Here is a 17761-nt window from a genome sequence, read left to right on the forward strand (position 1 = left end):
AAAGGTAATCATACAGTAGATATTACCATTAGGAGTCAGTTAGAAAGGTAATCGTACAGTAGATATTACCATTAGGAGACAGTTAGAAAGGTAATCATACAGTAGATATTACCATTAGGAGTCAGTTAGAAAGGTAATCATACAGTAGATATTACCATTAGGAGTCAGTTAGAAAGGTAATAATACAGTAGATATTACCATTAGGAGTCAGTTAGAAAGGTAATCATACAGTAGATATTTCCATTAGGAGTCAGTTAGAAAGGTAATCATACAGTAGATATTACCATTAGGTGTCAGTTAGAAAGGTAATCATACAGTAGATATTACCATTAGGAGTCAGTTAGAAAGGTAATCATACAGTAGATATTACCATTAGGCGTCAGTTAGAAAGGTAATCATACAGTAGATATTACCATTAGGAGTCAGTTAGAAAGGTAGTCATACAGTAGATATTACCATTAGGAGTCAGTTAGAAAGGTAGTCATACAGTAGATATTACCATTAGGAGTCAGTTAGAAAGGTAATCATACAGTAGATATTACCATTAGGAGTCAGTTAGAAAGGTAATCATACAGTAGATATTACCATTAGGAGTCAGTTAGAAAGGTAATCATACAGTAGATATTACCATTAGGAGTCAGTTAGAAAGGTAATCATACAGTAGATATTACCATTAGGAGTCAGTTAGAAAGGTAATCATACAGTAGATATTACCATTAGGAGTCAGTTAGAAAGGTAATCATACAGTAGATATTACCATTAGGAGTCAGTTAGAAAGGTAATCATACAGTAGATATTACCATTAGGAGTCAGTTAGAAAGGTAATCATACAGTAGATATTACCATTAGGAGTCAGTTAGAAAGGTAATCATACAGTAGATATTACCATTAGGAGTCAGTTAGAAAGGTAATCATACAGTAGATATTACCATTAGGAGTCAGTTAGAAAGGTAATCATACAGTATATATTACCATTAGGAGTCAGTTATCAAGGTAATCATACAGTAGATATTACCATTAGGAGTCAGTTAGAAAGGTAATCATACAGTAGATATTACCATTAGGAGTCAGTTAGAAAGGTAATCATACAGTAGATATTACCATTAGGAGTCAGTTAGAAAGGTAATCATACAGTAGATATTACCATTAGGAGTCAGTTAGAAAGGTAATCATACAGTAGATATTACCATTAGGAATCAGTTAGAAAGGTAATCATACAGTAGATATTACCATTAGGAGTCAGTTAGAAAGGTAATCATACAGTAGATATTACCATTAGGAGTCAGTTAGAAAGGTAATCATACAGTAGATATTACCATTAGGAGTCAGTTAGAAAGGTAATCATACAGTAGATATTACCATTAGGAGTCAGTTAGAAAGGTAATCATACAGTAGATATTACCATTAGGAGTCAGTTAGAAAGGTAATCATACAGTAGATATCACCATTAGGAGTCAGTTAGAAAGGTAATCATACAGTAGATATTACCATTAGGAGTCAGTTAGAAAGGTAATCATACAGTAGATATTACCATTAGGAGTCAGTTAGAAAGGTAATCATACAGTAGATATTACCATTAGGAGTCAGTTAGAAAGGTAATCATACAGTAGATATTACCATTATAGTCAGTTAGAAAGGTAATCATACAGTAGATATTACCATTAGGAGTCAGTTAGAAAGGTAATCATACAGTAGATATTACCATTAGGAGTCAGTTAGAAAGGTAATCATACAGTAGATATTACCATTAGGAGTCAGTTAGAAAGGTAATCATACAGTAGATATTACCATTAGGAGTCAGTTAGAAAGGTAATCATACAGTAGATATTACCATTAGGAGTCAGTTAGAAAGGTAATCATACAGTAGATATTACCATTAGGAGTCAGTTAGAAAGGTAATCATACAGTAGATATTACCATTAGGAGTCAGTTAGAAAGGTAATCATACAGTAGATATTACCATTAGGAATCAGTTAGAAAGGTAATCATACAGTAGATATCACCATTAGGAGTCAGTTAGAAAGGTAATCATACAGTAGATATTACCATTAGGAGTCAGTTAGAAAGGTAATCATACAGTAGATATTACCATTAGCAGTCAGTTAGAAAGGTAATCATACAGTAGATATTACCATTAGGAGTCAGTTAGAAAGGTAATCATACAGTAGATATTACCATTAGGAGTCAGTTAGAAAGGTAATCATACAGTAGATATTACCATTAGGAGTCAGTTAGAAAGGTAATCATACAGTAGATATTACCATTAGTAGTCAGTTAGAAAGGTAATCATACAGTAGATATTACCATTAGGAGTCAGTTAGAAAGGTAATCATACAGTAGATATTACCATTAGGAGTCAGTTAGAAAGGTAATCATACAGTAGATATTACCATTAGGAATCAGTTAGAAAGGTAATCATACAGTAGATATTACCATTAGGAGTCAGTTAGAAAGGTAATCATACAGTAGATATTACCATTAGGAGTCAGTTAGAAAGGTAATCATACAGTAGATATTACCATTAGGAGTCAGTTAGAAAGGTAATCATACAGTAGATATTACCATTAGGAGTCAGTTAGAAAGGTAATCATACAGTAGATATTACCATTAGGAGTCAGTTAGAAAGGTAATCATACAGTAGATATTACCATTAGGAATCAGTTAGAAAGGTAATCATACACTAAGTTAATACTACAAGTAAAAGTAAATAAAATCATAGATATTACAATAAGAGGTCAGAATGAATTAGTTGATTAATATATTTTTTGGGGTAATCATTGATATTCGGTACGGGTAGTTAAGATGGCCGACTACATCAACAAACAGGTGATTGAATTAAAGAAAGTTACAGAAGAAAACCGGAACAGAGCAACGAGGAGCGTGAAGACTGAGACCCAACTCTCAGGTAAGAACTAAGAAATATCTATCTGTCTCTCTCTCACACACTCAGAGGCAGGCAGGCAGGCAGGCGGGTACGCATGCGCGCACGCACACACACACACACACACACACACACACACACACACACACACACACACACACACACACACACACTCAGATGCAGGCAGGTACGAACGCACAAACCGAACGCACGCACTCACGCACACACACACGCACACACACACACCACACACACACACATACACACACACACACACACACACACACACACTAATACCACATAATAGGAAAAAAAGATTGAACTATTTTGAACTATTTAAATGTGATTAATTGAAAATAACCTTTTTAAACAACACAGTAAACACCCTGCTGGGGCTGGAAAAATGAAACCACTCTTAAATGTATGCATAGACAGAACTATGCATGCAAGGACTGATCCTCCACGAGATCTAAATGATAGTTTCAACAATCTGAGGCTACACAGTGTTTGTTTACAGTTCCATGGTAGAACAAGTTTATATTTTGGGTCATGATGGGGTTAGAAAGTTAAACTAATCTCATGAGGCACAAAAATAAAATGTGATATAGCAATCGCAGATAGACCCTTTATATCATGCTTCGGCTAAATTGTGTAATTTTGGAAATTTCTTCATACAGTAGCTTCCTGTTTATCTGATGTGAGATGACCCCAAGCTTGAGCAGACTGTTACTGCCAACCCTCAATGGGGGAAAACCAATGGAAATGTTTGGCTTTCAGAATTCTAATCATAATCATTAGTGATGTAGGATGATGGTGTGTGTGTGTTTCTCTGCAGATGGAAGACTAAGACTCTACAGGCTGGCTGCTGTGTGTTTAGGAGTGCTGTGTGTTCTACAAGTCACTCTCAACATCTCCCTGAGACTGGCTTTCTGTGAGTGAGGCTGTGTCCCAAATGACACTCCATTAGTGCACTGGTCAAACGTAGTGCACTAATATAGGGGATAGGGTGCCATTTGGGAATCTAGGGTGTCATTCCATGTATAGTGCATTACTTTAACCCTGGCCGATAGGATCGATATGTATTTTATTATCGCACTATAGTTCTGTTCTCACAAAGCAAGGATCACAATTCAGACTTACAGACATTACACAGCTTGTGGGACCAGCAGTTTTTCAAAACTGTTGACACAAAAAAATTATGAAAATACCACAACCTCCGTGTCCCAAATATCATCCTATCCTCTTTAAAGTACACTACTTTTGACCGGGGCACTTAAGGTTTTGGTCAAAAGCAGCTCACCATATAAGGAATATAGTGTCATTTGGAACACATCACAGGAACTTCTCTTTTCTTTCTTTCAGCCCGCTCTAATGAAGAGAGAAAACATTTAGAGGCCTGTTACAACACCACTGGTCTGGAACAAGACAGAGACCAGACAGATACCAGTAGAGGTATCATTGACCTGTGTACAGAGATATACCAGTAGTGGTATCATTGACCTGTGTACAGACAGATACCAGTAGTGGTATCATTGACCTGTGTACAGACAGATACCAGTAGAGGTATCATTGACCTGTGTACAGACATATACCAGTAGTGGTATCATTGACCTGTGTACAGACAGATACCAGTAGAGGTATCATTGACCTGTGTACAGACAGATACCAGTAGAGGTATCATTGACCTGTGTACAGACAGAGACCAGCAGAGGTATCATTGAACTGTGTACAGACAGAGACCAGTAGAGGTATCATTGACCTGTGTACAGACAGAGACCAGAAGTGGTATCATTGACCTGTGTACAGACAGAGACCAGAAGTGGTATCATTGACCTGTGTACAGACAGAGACCAGTAGAGGTATCATTGACCTGTGTACAGACAGATACCATACTCTAGGGTCTGAGAGAGTGATCAGTCTAACTCTGTGTTGTTTATACTCTAGGTTCTGAGAGAGAGATCAGTCTAACTCTGTGTTGTTCATACTCTAGGTTCTGAGAGAGAGGTCAGTCTAACTCTGTGTTGTTCATAATCTAGGATCTGAGAGAGGTCAGTCTAACTCTGTGTTGTTTATACTCTAGGTTCTGAGAGAGAGATCAGTCTAACTCTGTGTTGTTCATACTCTAGGTTCTGAGAGAGAGATCAGTCTAACTCTGTGTTGTTCATACTCTAGGTTCTGAGAGAGAGGTCAGTCTAACTCTGTGTTGTTCATAATCTAGGTTCTGAGAGAGTGGTCAGTCTAACTCTGTGTTGTTCATATTATATGTTCTGAGAGAGAGGTCAGTCTAACTCTGTGTTGTTCATACTCTAGGTTCTGAGAGAGTGGTCAGTCTAACTCTGTGTTGTTCATACTCTAGGTTCTGGAGAGAGAGGTCAGTCTAACTCTGTGTTGTTCATACTCTAGGTTCTGAGAGAGTGGTCAGTCTAACTCTGTGTTGTTCATACTCTAGGTTCTGAGAGAGTGGTCAGTCTAACTCTGTGTGGTGGTGGAGTGGAGAACTGTGTGGTGGTGGAGTGGAGAACTGTGTGGTGGTGGAGCGGAGAACTGTGTGGTGGTGGAGCGGAGAACTGTGTGGTGGTGGAGTGGAGAACTGTGTGGTGGTGGAGTTGAGAACTGTGTGGTGGTGGAGTTGAGAACTGTGTGGTGGTGGAGTTGAGAACTGTGTGGTGGTGGAGTTGAGAACTGTGTGGTGGTGGAGTGGAGAACTGTGTGGTGGTGGAGCGGAGAACTGTGTGGTGGTGGAGTGGAGAACTGTGTGGTGGTGGAGCGGAGAACTGTGTGGTGGTGGAGTGGAGAACTGTGTGGTGGTGGAGTTGAGAACTGTGTGGTGGTGGAGTTGAGAACTGTGTGGTGGTGGAGTTGAGAGCTGTGTGGTGGTGGAGTGGAGAACTGTGTGGTGGTGGAGTGGAGAACTGTGTGGTGGTGGAGTGGAGAACTGTGTGGTGGTGGAGTTGAGAACTGTGTGGTGGTGGAGTGGAGAACTGTGTGGTGGTGGAGTGGAGAACTGTGTGGTGGTGGAGTTGAGAACTGTGTGGTGGTGGAGTGGAGAACTGTGTGGTGGTGGAGTGGAGAACTGTGTGGTGGTACGTTACTGGTCATCAGGCTACAGAGAATGGTGGGACTATCAGTGTTCATATCCACAGTACTGGATGTGTGAAAAAGGCCTCTTGTGGGTACTGCTGTTTAAGGAACTGTTTACTGTATCTTAAGACCGATTATATATTTTGGTAGAATGGCTCTATGAACGAGACGTTGGAGAGAAAGGTACGTGCACACACACACACACACACACACACACACACACACACACACACACACACACACACACACACACACACACACACACACACACACACACACACACACACACACACACACACACAAACACACACACTGAATTATTCATGCACACAAAACAAATTAGGTATATATCACTCAATACCTATTGTCAATCTTAAAATGTACAGTTCATTATGTAGCATTTCTTGTAGGCTGTACACAAATCTCTCTCTCTCTACCTCTAGCTCTTTTTAGTAGCAACATGTCATGTGACTTCCCGTGCTTCTGCTAAGTTTATTTATATATTTTTAAATTTCATTATCAATTATAATCATAAATAACTTTTAGAATAAGAAGAACAAAGGCACAGATGAATAAATAAAGGAACCATCTCTGAGTTCTACCAGCTTCCTGATTGAATGTGAGTCATGGAGTGCGAGCCATAATGTCACTTCCTTATGAACAATGTCACGTATAGTTATTGCGAAATATGACGTCTTGCTTGAAAGTGATTGGATACTTAAAACATTCTTTCAACTGCAGTGCACCACTGACAGACATTAGAGACACCAATGGAGACCCATATCAGAGCAACTACTCAACTACTAGTCACTGAAGTTAGAATCATACAGTAGATATTACCATTAGGAGTCAGTTAGAAAGGTAATCATTAGTAAGTTAACACTATAAGTAAAAGTTAAAATCATATATACTACAATTAAAGGTCAGACAGACTCAATTAGTTGACCTATTAATTGATTGGGGTAATCATTGATATTCGGTACATTTAGTTAAGATGGCCGACTACATCAACAAACAGGTGATTGAATTAAATGAAGTTACTGAAGAAAACCGGAACAAAGCAACGAGGAGCATGAAGACTGAGACCCATCTCTCAGGTACAAAGAATTATCTTTCTCTCTCTCTCACACGCACACAGATGCAGACAGGTATGAACGCACAAACCGAACGCACTCACGTATGCTGACACGCACACACACACACTAATATCACATCATAGAAAAACACTTGTACATGTTTTATTGTTCTGTCTTCTGGGTGGTTCAGTTGGTACAGAACCTGGGGTTTACAACCTGCTGGGGTCACAAACACTAAAATGTATCAATTGAATTTATTGTTTAAATTCAGTTATTGGAACTATGTGGAACTATTTAATAATCAATTAAAAATAACATTTTTAAACAACAACACAGTGGACACCCCACCACTGTTATTGGTCAACAGCTGAGTGTCTGGTAACCTGAAACAGGCTCTGTGCACCTGGTGACCTGCCTGTTATTGTACTGCCTGTACTGTATGTAATTTATAGACAGAACTATGTATGACTGGTACTGGATGTAATTCATAGACAGAACTACAGTATGTATGACTGGTACTGTATGTAATTCATAGACAGATCTATGTATGACTGGTACTGTATGTAATTCATAGACAGAACTATGTATGACTGGTACTGTATGTAATTCATAGACAGAACTATGTATGACTGGTACTGTATGTAATTCATAGACAGAACTATGTATGACTGGTACTGTATGTAATTCATAGACAGAGCTATGTATGCAAGGACTGACCATCCATGAGATCAAAATTATAGTTTTACCCATCTGAGACTACACAGTGTTTGTTAACAGTTCCATGGTAGAACAAGCTTTTATTTTGGGTCCTGATGGGGTAAACTAAGCTCATGAGGCATTTATAAGTTACATTAAAAAATAATGAATAGGTAAATATTATACATTTCAAAGTCCCAAAAACGTAAGCAGCAATCGCAGATAGCCTCTTTAAGTCATGCTTTTGCTATATTGTGTAATTATGGTAATTTCTTCATAAAGTAGCTTCCTGTTTATCAGAATTGAGATGACAGCACTCTTGAGCAAACGGTCGCTACCAACCCTAAATTGGGGGGTAGGGGGGTTTGGTTATCGGAATTCTAATGATAATCAGTAGTGATGTAGGATGATGTTTGTTCTGTTTTAGTCTTAATGTAGGATTGTGTGCGTTCCTGTTCCTCTGCAGATGGAAGACTAAGACTCTACAGGCTGGCTGCTGTGTGTTTAGGAGTGCTGTGTGTTCTACAAGTCACTCTCAACATCTCCCTGAGACTGGCTTTCTGTGAGTGAGGCCCAAATGACACCCTATTAGCACAGTACTTTTGACAGTGCACTATTTAGGGAACAGGGAGCCATTTGGGACTGCGTACCGGAACCGATTTCCGTCAAAGTCAAGCACTGACAAACATGTGACCACAAAAACAATACAACTGCATCAGCTCTGCTTCAAATCAAATCAAATGTATTTATATAGCCCTTCTTACATCAGCTGATATCTCAAAGTGCTGTACAGAAACCCAGCCTAAAACCACAAACAGCAAGCAATGCAGGTGTAGAAGCACGGTGGCTAGGAAAAACTCCCTAGAAAGGCCTAGGAAGAACCTAGGAAGAAACCTAGAGAGGAACCAGGCTCTGAGGGGTGGCCAGTCCTCTTCTGGCTGTGCCTGGTGGAGATTATAACAGAACATGGCCAAGATGTTGAAATGTTCATAAATGACCAGTATGGTCAAAAAATAATAATCACAGTAGTTGTCAAGGGTGCAACAGGTCAGCACCTCAGGAGTAAATGTCAGTTGTCTTTTCATAGCCGATCATTGAGTACACTTGAGTACACAAACCATATATACACTGTGTATTCGGGAAGTATTCAGACGTCTTCACTTTTTCCACATTTTGTTACGTTACAGCCTTATTCTAAAATTGATGAGGGGAAAAAATATTGAATCAATCTACACACCGCATAATGACAAAGTGAAAACAGGTTAATATATATTTTTCCAAATGTATAAAAAAACAAAACATAAATACCTTATATACATAAGTAATCAGACCCTTTGCTTTGAGACTCGAAATTGAGCTCAGGTGCATCCTGTTTCCATTGATCATCCTTGAGATGTTTCTACAACTTGATTGGAGTCCACCTGTGGTAAAATCAATTGATTGGACATGATTTGGAAAGGCATACACCTGTCTATATAAAGGTCCCATAGTTGACAGTGCATGTCAGAGCAAAAACCAAGCCACGAGGTCAAAGGAATTGTCCATAGAGCTCGGAGACAGGATTGTGTCGAGGCACATATCTGGGGAAGGGTACAAAGAAATGTATGCAGCATTGAAGGTCCCCAAGAACACAGTGGCCTCCATCATTCCTAAATGGAAGGAGTTTGGAAACACCAAGACTCTTCCTAGAGCTTGCCACCTGGCCAAAATTAGCAATAGGGGGAGAAGGGCCTTGGTCAGGGAGGTGACCAATATCTGTGCAGCGATGCTCCCCATCCAACCTAACAGAGGTCGAGAGGATCTACAGAGAAAAATGGGAGAAACTCCCCAAATAAAGGTGTGCCAAGCTTGTAGAATCATACCCAATAAGCCTCAAGTCTGTAATCGCTGCCAAAGGTGCTTCAACAAAGTGCTGAGTAAAGGGTCTAAATACTTATGTAAATGTGATATTTCTGTTTAATTATTTATAATAAAGTTGCAAACATTTCTACAAAACTGTTTTTCGCTTTGTCATTATGTGTTATTTTGTGTAGATTGATGAGGGGAGAAAACAATTTCATACATTGTAGAATAAGGCTGTAAGAAAGTCAAAGGGTCTGAATACTTTCCGAATGCACTGTATAAGCCTGGGATATCAACCATTCAAAGTTGGCCTTAGTGGGAGTGACAATAGAATTCTATGTAAGTGACCTTACTGAGTAAAATATTTGCCATTAGGCTATGTCCTTTGCTAGCAAATACATTCCCCCTAGTCGTCACTAGTTAACACGGCCACAAAGTCATAATTATGGCTAAGCCCTAATTTCTCTTCTTAAAATGTACTTTTAATCTAACCTAACTAATGAAGGCCAAGTTTGATGCGTAGATCTACCAGACCTTCCAAGCATTTGGGCGGAAGTGTCTGGGAACGAGATTAGGTGTCTAAACTTCACTTTAGAGTGTGTGTCATCCTTCAGCACAACATGTCACCCTTTATATGTTTATATCATTTTCAACATAGTGGGTGATGTCACATTTGACATGGGAGATATTGTCACACAGTTAGGCCATGTTAATGAACCCTTTATAAAGCATGACATATACTTATAGATGCTATATAACACATTTATGTAGTGCTTATGAAAGCATTACGAAGGATGTATAAAAGCCTTCATAAGCTGAAGGTGATTTAAAGCGGGACCATGAAGGTCAGGCTATGTTATGAAGTTATTATTTGTGAGTATTAAAGACTAAATCCCAATCAGTGAAAGAATGATTGATCTAGCTAACTAGCAGATTTACATCATTCCTCAACATCAATGATCAGGTGATCGTCTCTCCTCTTTTACCGATGTCAATCATGTCTTTTGTAACCAGTGGTGTAGTGATACTTGTTTATGACATCATCATGTCTGAATCAGAGTTTGTACCGACAGATGACACCTTTTGAATCTCTTTATAGAATATACATAAAATGCGTCCTCAGATAACAACGTCTGACTATATCCACATTGTCTCAAGAAAATGTTCTATGTCCTACACCAAGTCAGGAACAGCTCATTTCAAAATAGACTGTAAACATCCATGTCAATCTTGAATGATAATTCATCACGTTTTACTGGTGAAATGTCCACACTGCAAGCCAATCATCTGAGTCATTATCATGGGAATATGCATTTAGATATTATTGAATTACTGTTTTGTGAGTGAATTAACCAGGAGCTATATGTATCAATCCTTTCCAGATAACAGAGGCAATGAGACTGAAGAGAGAGACCAGCTACAGACCAGTTGCAACACCCTGACTGAAGAGAGAGACCAGCTACAGAAGGAAAGAGATGATCTCATGACAAAGTTCTCTAATCTGAGTGAGTTCACCTAATAAATGATCATAACATCACATATCTGATATGCTGTAAACGTGTGTTTGTATTCTACAATAATAGGTGCAGAATAATAAGATGATAATTCATGTTTCTGTCTTGTAGAACAAACCTGTCCTGAAGGCTGGCAGCAGTTTAACTCCAGTTGGTACTTCCTGTCTACTGTGAAAAAACCCTGGAAGGAGAGCAGACAGGACTGTCTGGAGAGAGGAGCAGACCTGGTGATCGTAAACAGTGAAATGGAACAGGTGAGTGAGTGAGTGAGTGAGTGAGTGAGTGAGTGAGTGAGTGAGTGAGTGAGTGAGTGAGTGAGTGAGTGAGTGAGTGAGTGAGTGAGTGAGTGAGTGAGTTATGATCAAACATCTCTTGGTCAGTAATGCATCTTACAGTATTTAACACATGTAGTCTACAGTAGTTGACAATATCAGTATCTTTCTCACCAACAGGAGTTTCTCTATGGCCTCAATAAGAGAGCCTGGATTGGTCTGACTGACTCTGTTACTGAGGAGACCTGGAAATGGGTGGACGGCACCCCACTGACCACCCCAAGGTAAGACACTACTGCTCTAATAACACTGACCACCCATAGGTAAGAGACTACTGCTCCATAATAACACTGACCACCCCAAGGTAAGAGACTACTGTTGTAATAACACTGACCATCCCAAGGTAAGAGACTACTGCTCTATAATAACACTGACCAACCCAAGGTAAGACACTACTGCTCTAATAACACTGACCACCCCAAGGTAATACACTACTGCTCTATAATAACACTGACCAACCCAAGGTAATACACTACTGTTCTAATAACACTGACCACCCCAAGGTAAGAGACTACTGCTCTATAATAACACTGACCACCCCAAGGTAAGAGACTACTGCTCTAATAACACTGACCAGCCCAAGGTAAGAGACTACTGCTCTATAATAACACTGACCACCCCAAGGTAAGAGACTACTGCTCTATAATAACACTGACCACCCCAAGGTAAGAGACTACTGCTCTATAATAACACTGACCACCCCAACGTAAGACACTACTGCTGTAATAACACTGTCCACCCCAAGGTAAGAGACTACTGCTGTAATAACACTGTCCACCCCAAGGTAAGAGACTACTGCTCTAATAACACTGACCAGCCCAAGGTAAGACAATACTGCTCTATAATAACACTGACCACCCCAAGGTAAGAGACTACTGCTCTATAATAACACTGACCACCCCAAGGTAAGAGACTACTGCTCTATAATAACACTGACCACCCCAAGGTAAGAGATTACTGCTCTATAATAACACTACCCACCCCAAGGTAAGACACTACTGCTCTATATTAACACTGACCACCCCAACATAAGAGACTACTAATCTAATAACACTGACCACCCCAAGGTAAGATACTACTGCTGTAATAACACTGTCCACCCCAAGGTAAGAGACTACTGTTCTATAATAACACTGACCACCCCAAGGTAAGAGACTTGTAACGGCTGTCTAATTTCTCCTCCTCGGATGAAGAGGAGGAGTAAGAGTCGGACCAAAACGCAGCGTTGTACGATGACATAATGAATTTATTAATAAAGCAAAGACGAACACACAAAGAACACTTGAATAATACAAAACAACAAAACGACGTAGACAGACCTGAACTTGAGAACTTACATAAAGACACGAAGAACGCACGAACAGGTACAGACTACACGAACGAACGAACAAACGAAACAGTCCCGTGTGGTGCAATAGACACAGACACAGGAACAATCACCCACAAACAAACAGTGAGAACAGCCTACCTTAATATGGTTCTCAATCAGAGGAAACGTCAAACACCTGCCTCTAATTGAGAACCATATCAGGCAACACATTTAACCCAACATAGAAACACATAACATAGAATGCCCACCCCAACTCACGCCCTGACCAACTAAACACATACACAAACAAAGGAAAACAGGTCAGGAACGTGACAAGACTACTGCTCTATAAGAACACTGACCACCCCAAGGTAAGAGACTACTGCTCTATAAGAACACTAACCACCCCAAGGTAAGAGACTACTGCTCTATAATAACACTGACCCCCCCAAGGTAAGAGACTACTGCTCTATAATAACACTGACCACCCCAAGGTAAGAGAATACTGCTCTATAATAACACTGACCACCCCAAGGTAAGAGGCTACTGCTCTAATAACACTGACCCCCCCAAGGTAAGACACTACTGCTCTAATAACACTGACCACCCCAAGGTAAGAGACTACTGCTCTATAATAACACTGACCACTCCAAGGTAAGAGAATACTGCTCTATAATAACACTGACCACCCCAAGGTAAGAGACTACTGCTCTAATAACACTGACCACCCCAAGGTAATACACTACTGCTCTAATAACACTGACCACCCCAAGGTAATATACTACTGCTCTAATAACACTGACCACCCCAAGGTAATACACTACTGCTCTAATAACACTGACCACCCCAAGGTAAGAGACTACTGCTCTAATAACACTGACCACCCCAAGGTAAGAGACTACTGCTCTGTAATAACACTGACCACCCCAAGGTAAGAGACTACTGCTCTATAATAACACTGACCATCCCAAGGTAAGAGACTACTGCTATAATAACACTGACCACCCCAAGGTAAGAGACTACTGTTCTATAATAACACTGACCACCCCAAGGTAAGAGACTACTGCTCTGTAATAACACTGACCAGCCCAAGGTAAGAGACTACTGCTCTATAATAACACTGACCATCCCAAGGTAAGAGACTACTGCTATAATAACACTGACCACCCCAAGGTAAGAGACTACTGCTCTATAATAACACTGACCACCCCAAGGTAAGAGACTACTGCTCTATAATAACACTGACCACCCCAAGGTAAGAGACTACTGCTCTATAATAACACTGACCACCCCAAGGTAAGAGACTACTGCTCTATAATTACACTGACCATCCCAAGGTAAGAGACTACTGCTATAATAACACTGACCACCCCAAGGTAAGAGACTACTGCTCTATAATAACACTGACCACCCCAAGGTAAGAGACTGCTGCTCTAATAACACTGACCACCCCAAGGTAAGAGACTACTGCTCTATAATAACACTGACCACCCCAAGGTAAGAGACTACTGCTCTATAATAACACTGACCACCCCAAGGTAAGAGACTACTGCTCTAATAACACTGACCACCCCAAGGTAAGAGACTACTGCTCTATAATAACACTGACCACCCCAAGGTAAGAGACTACTGCTCTATAATAACACTGACCACCCCAAGGTAAGAGACTACTGCTCTAATAACACTGACCACCCCAAGGTAAGAGACTACTGCTCTATAATAACACTGACCACCCCAAGGTAAGAGACTACTGCTATGTAATAACAATAACCACATTGTAAGGAGTAGGACGGATTCTCTGGGTTGTTCATAATCCAATGACCATAAGGTGAGACTTGACCATCCAGGTGTGATAGAGACTTTTAACAAATTACATGTTGCTTCAAATCATGTTCATAAAAAGCATTGTTTCCACTCATTGGTGTCTTTCCACAAACACTAAAGACATATCTTAAAATGTAATTAAATTAAAACATGTCTGTATTTACAATGACCCCATTTTTTTGTTTTTTTAACACTGACTCTATGCACACTCACTAGACTTTACCCAGACACTCACTAGACTCTAGCCACACACTCACTAGACTTTACCCACACACTCACTAGACTCTACCCACACACTCACTAGACTCTAGCCACACACTCACTAGACTTTACCCACACACTCACTAGACTCTAGCCACACACTCACTAGACTTTACCCACACACTCACGAAACTCTAGCCACACACTCACTAGACTCTACCCACACGCTCACTAGACTCTACCCACACGCTCACTAGACTCTACCCACACACTCACTAGACTCTAGCCACACACTCACTAGACTTTACCCACATACTCACTAGACTCTACCCACACACTCACTAGACTCTAGCCACACACTCACTAGACTTTACCCACACACTCACTAGACTCTAGCCACACACTCACTAGACTTTACCCACACACTCACGAAACTCTAGCCACACACTCACTAGACTCTACCCACACACTCACTAGACTCTAGCCACACACTCACTAGACTTTACCCACATACTCACTAGACTCTACCCACACACTCACTAGACTCTAGCCACACACTCACTAGACTTTACCCACACACTCACTAGACTCTAGCCACACACTCACTAGACTTTACCCACACACTCACGAAACTCTAGCCACACACTCACTAGACTCTACCCACACGCTCACTAGACTCTACCCACACGCTCACTAGACTCTACCAACACACTCACTAGACTCTACCCACACGCTCACTAGACTCTAGCCACACACTCACTAGACTCTACCCACACGCTCACTAGACTCTACCCACACGCTCACTAGACTCTACCAACACACTCACTAGACTCTACCCACACGCTCACTAGACTCTACCAACACACTCACTAGACTCTACCAACACACTCACTAGACTCTAGCCACACACTCACTAGACTTTACCCACACACTCACTAGACTCTAGCCACACACTCACTAGACTTTACCCACACACTCACGAAACTCTAGCCACACACTCACTAGACTCTACCCACACGCTCACTAGACTCTACCCACACGCTCACTAGACTCTACCAACACACTCACTAGACTCTACCCATACGCTCACTAGACTCTACCCACACACTCACTAGACTATACCCACACACTCATTAGACTCTACCCACACACTCATTAGACTCTACCCACACACTCATTAGACTCTACCCACATACTCACTAGACTCTACCCACACACTCATTAGACTCTACCCACACACTCACTAGACTATACCCACACACTCATTAGACTCTAGCCACACACTCACTAGATTCTACCCACACAATCACTAGACTCTACCCACACACTCACTAGACTCTACCCACACACTCACTAGATTCTACCCACACACTCACTAGACTCTACCCACACACTCACTAGACTCTACCCACACACTCACTAGATTCTACCCACACACTCACTAGACTCTACCCACACACTCACTAGACTCTACCCACACAATCACTAGACTCTACCCACACACTCACTAGATTCTACCCACACACTCACTAGACTCTACCCACACACTCACTAGACTCTACCCACACACTCACTAGACTCTACCCACACACTCACACATACTTACACTGATACTCAAATACACACATACATGTACACACAAAACACACACACACGTATATTGACCCCACAAATCAGTCCCATTTAAAATCGTATTATCCCTAACCCGTGCTCTTACTCTAAACCTAATCATAACCCTAAACCTAACTCTAACCATAACCCTAAAACTAACCCTAACCCTATACTAATTCTAACCTTAACCCCCTAGATATAGTATTTAACACGTCCACCCACACTTTCACATTCTTCACACTCGCTCTGCTACTCTGTTTATTATCTGTCCTAATTGCCTAGTCACTTTTTATTTTGTGTTATTATTTTCATTTTTATTTAGCAAATGTTTTACTCATTTACTTCTTACTGTTTAACTCTGCATTGTTGGGAAGGACCCGTAACTAAACATTTCATGGTAAAGTCTACACCTGTTCTATTTCGCTCATGTGACAAAATACAATGTTTATGATTTTATTTTCTCTGTCTTGTTTACCCTGTAGTTACTGGCACACACAGCAGCCTGATAATGGTGGTGACAACCCAGCAAATCGGAACGAGGACTGTGTTGAGCTGAACACAGTAACATGGCGTCCTGTAAAGGCATGGAATGACCTGTCATGTTTACTCAATCGTTACTGGATTTGTGAGAAAGTGGAAACAACACCATGACAACAGAGGAGGCTGGTGGGAGGACTGAAAGGAATTTTATAATATCTGTACATTACAATTCTACCGGTGATTGCAAATGTACAATTATTAATGTTTTGCTTGAGCTTGAGATTAAGAATCAGTGATAGACCTTGCAAGTGCATGAAAAGGTCAACTGTACAAATCAAATCAAATTTTATTTGTCACATACACATGGTTAGCAGATGTTAATGCGAGTGTAGCGAAATGCTTGTGCTTCTAGTTCCGACAATGCAGTAATAACCAACAAGTAATCTAACCTAACAATTCCACAACTACTACCTTATACACACAAGTGTAAAGGGATAAAGAATATGTACATAAAGATATATGAATGAGTGATGGTACAGAACGGCATAGGCAAGATGCAGTAGATGGTATAGAGTACAGTATATACATATGAGATGAGTGATATAGGGTATGTAAACATTATATTAAGTGCCATTGTTTAAAGTGGCTAATGATACATTTTTACATAATTTCCATCAATTCCCATTATTAAAGTGGCTGGAGTTGAGTCAGTATGTTGGCAGCGGCCACTAAATGTTAGTGGTGGCTGTTTAACAGTCTGATGGCCTTGAGATAGAAGCTGTTAAAGTCATATGTCTGTGTGTTGAAACTATACTTTGGGTAACAGATGGATAAAGGGAACTAAGAGTTCCTGTTGATACTATGTTCCAGTCTTACTTCTGCTTGCACATGATAGCAATAACAGGAAGAGTGAT

The 17761-nt window shown here is 40.4% G+C and overlaps 1 protein-coding gene across 2 annotated transcripts; it reads left to right on the plus strand.

Moving 5' to 3' along the window:
• Positions 1-6615: 6615 nt before the first annotated feature.
• Positions 6616-17267, plus strand: LOC120034958 (C-type lectin domain family 4 member M-like). Of its 2 annotated transcripts, XM_038981677.1 has the most exons (6): positions 6616-7059; positions 8201-8296; positions 10959-11081; positions 11202-11344; positions 11543-11646; positions 16850-17267. In XM_038981677.1, exons 1-6 carry the CDS (start codon positions 6957-6959, stop codon positions 17016-17018), a joined length of 738 nt encoding a protein of 245 aa, XP_038837605.1. In that variant the 5' UTR covers positions 6616-6956; the 3' UTR covers positions 17019-17267. The 2 variants fall into 2 exon arrangements, with proteins under 2 accessions (XP_038837605.1, XP_038837606.1); XM_038981678.1 differs by lacking the exon at positions 8201-8296 and having other exon boundaries at positions 6622-7059.
• The last annotated feature ends 494 nt before the right edge of the window (positions 17268-17761 follow it).

Source organism: Salvelinus namaycush, chromosome 42 (genome assembly GCF_016432855.1).
Source record: "Salvelinus namaycush isolate Seneca chromosome 42, SaNama_1.0, whole genome shotgun sequence".
Lineage (NCBI taxonomy): Eukaryota > Metazoa > Chordata > Actinopteri > Salmoniformes > Salmonidae > Salvelinus > Salvelinus namaycush.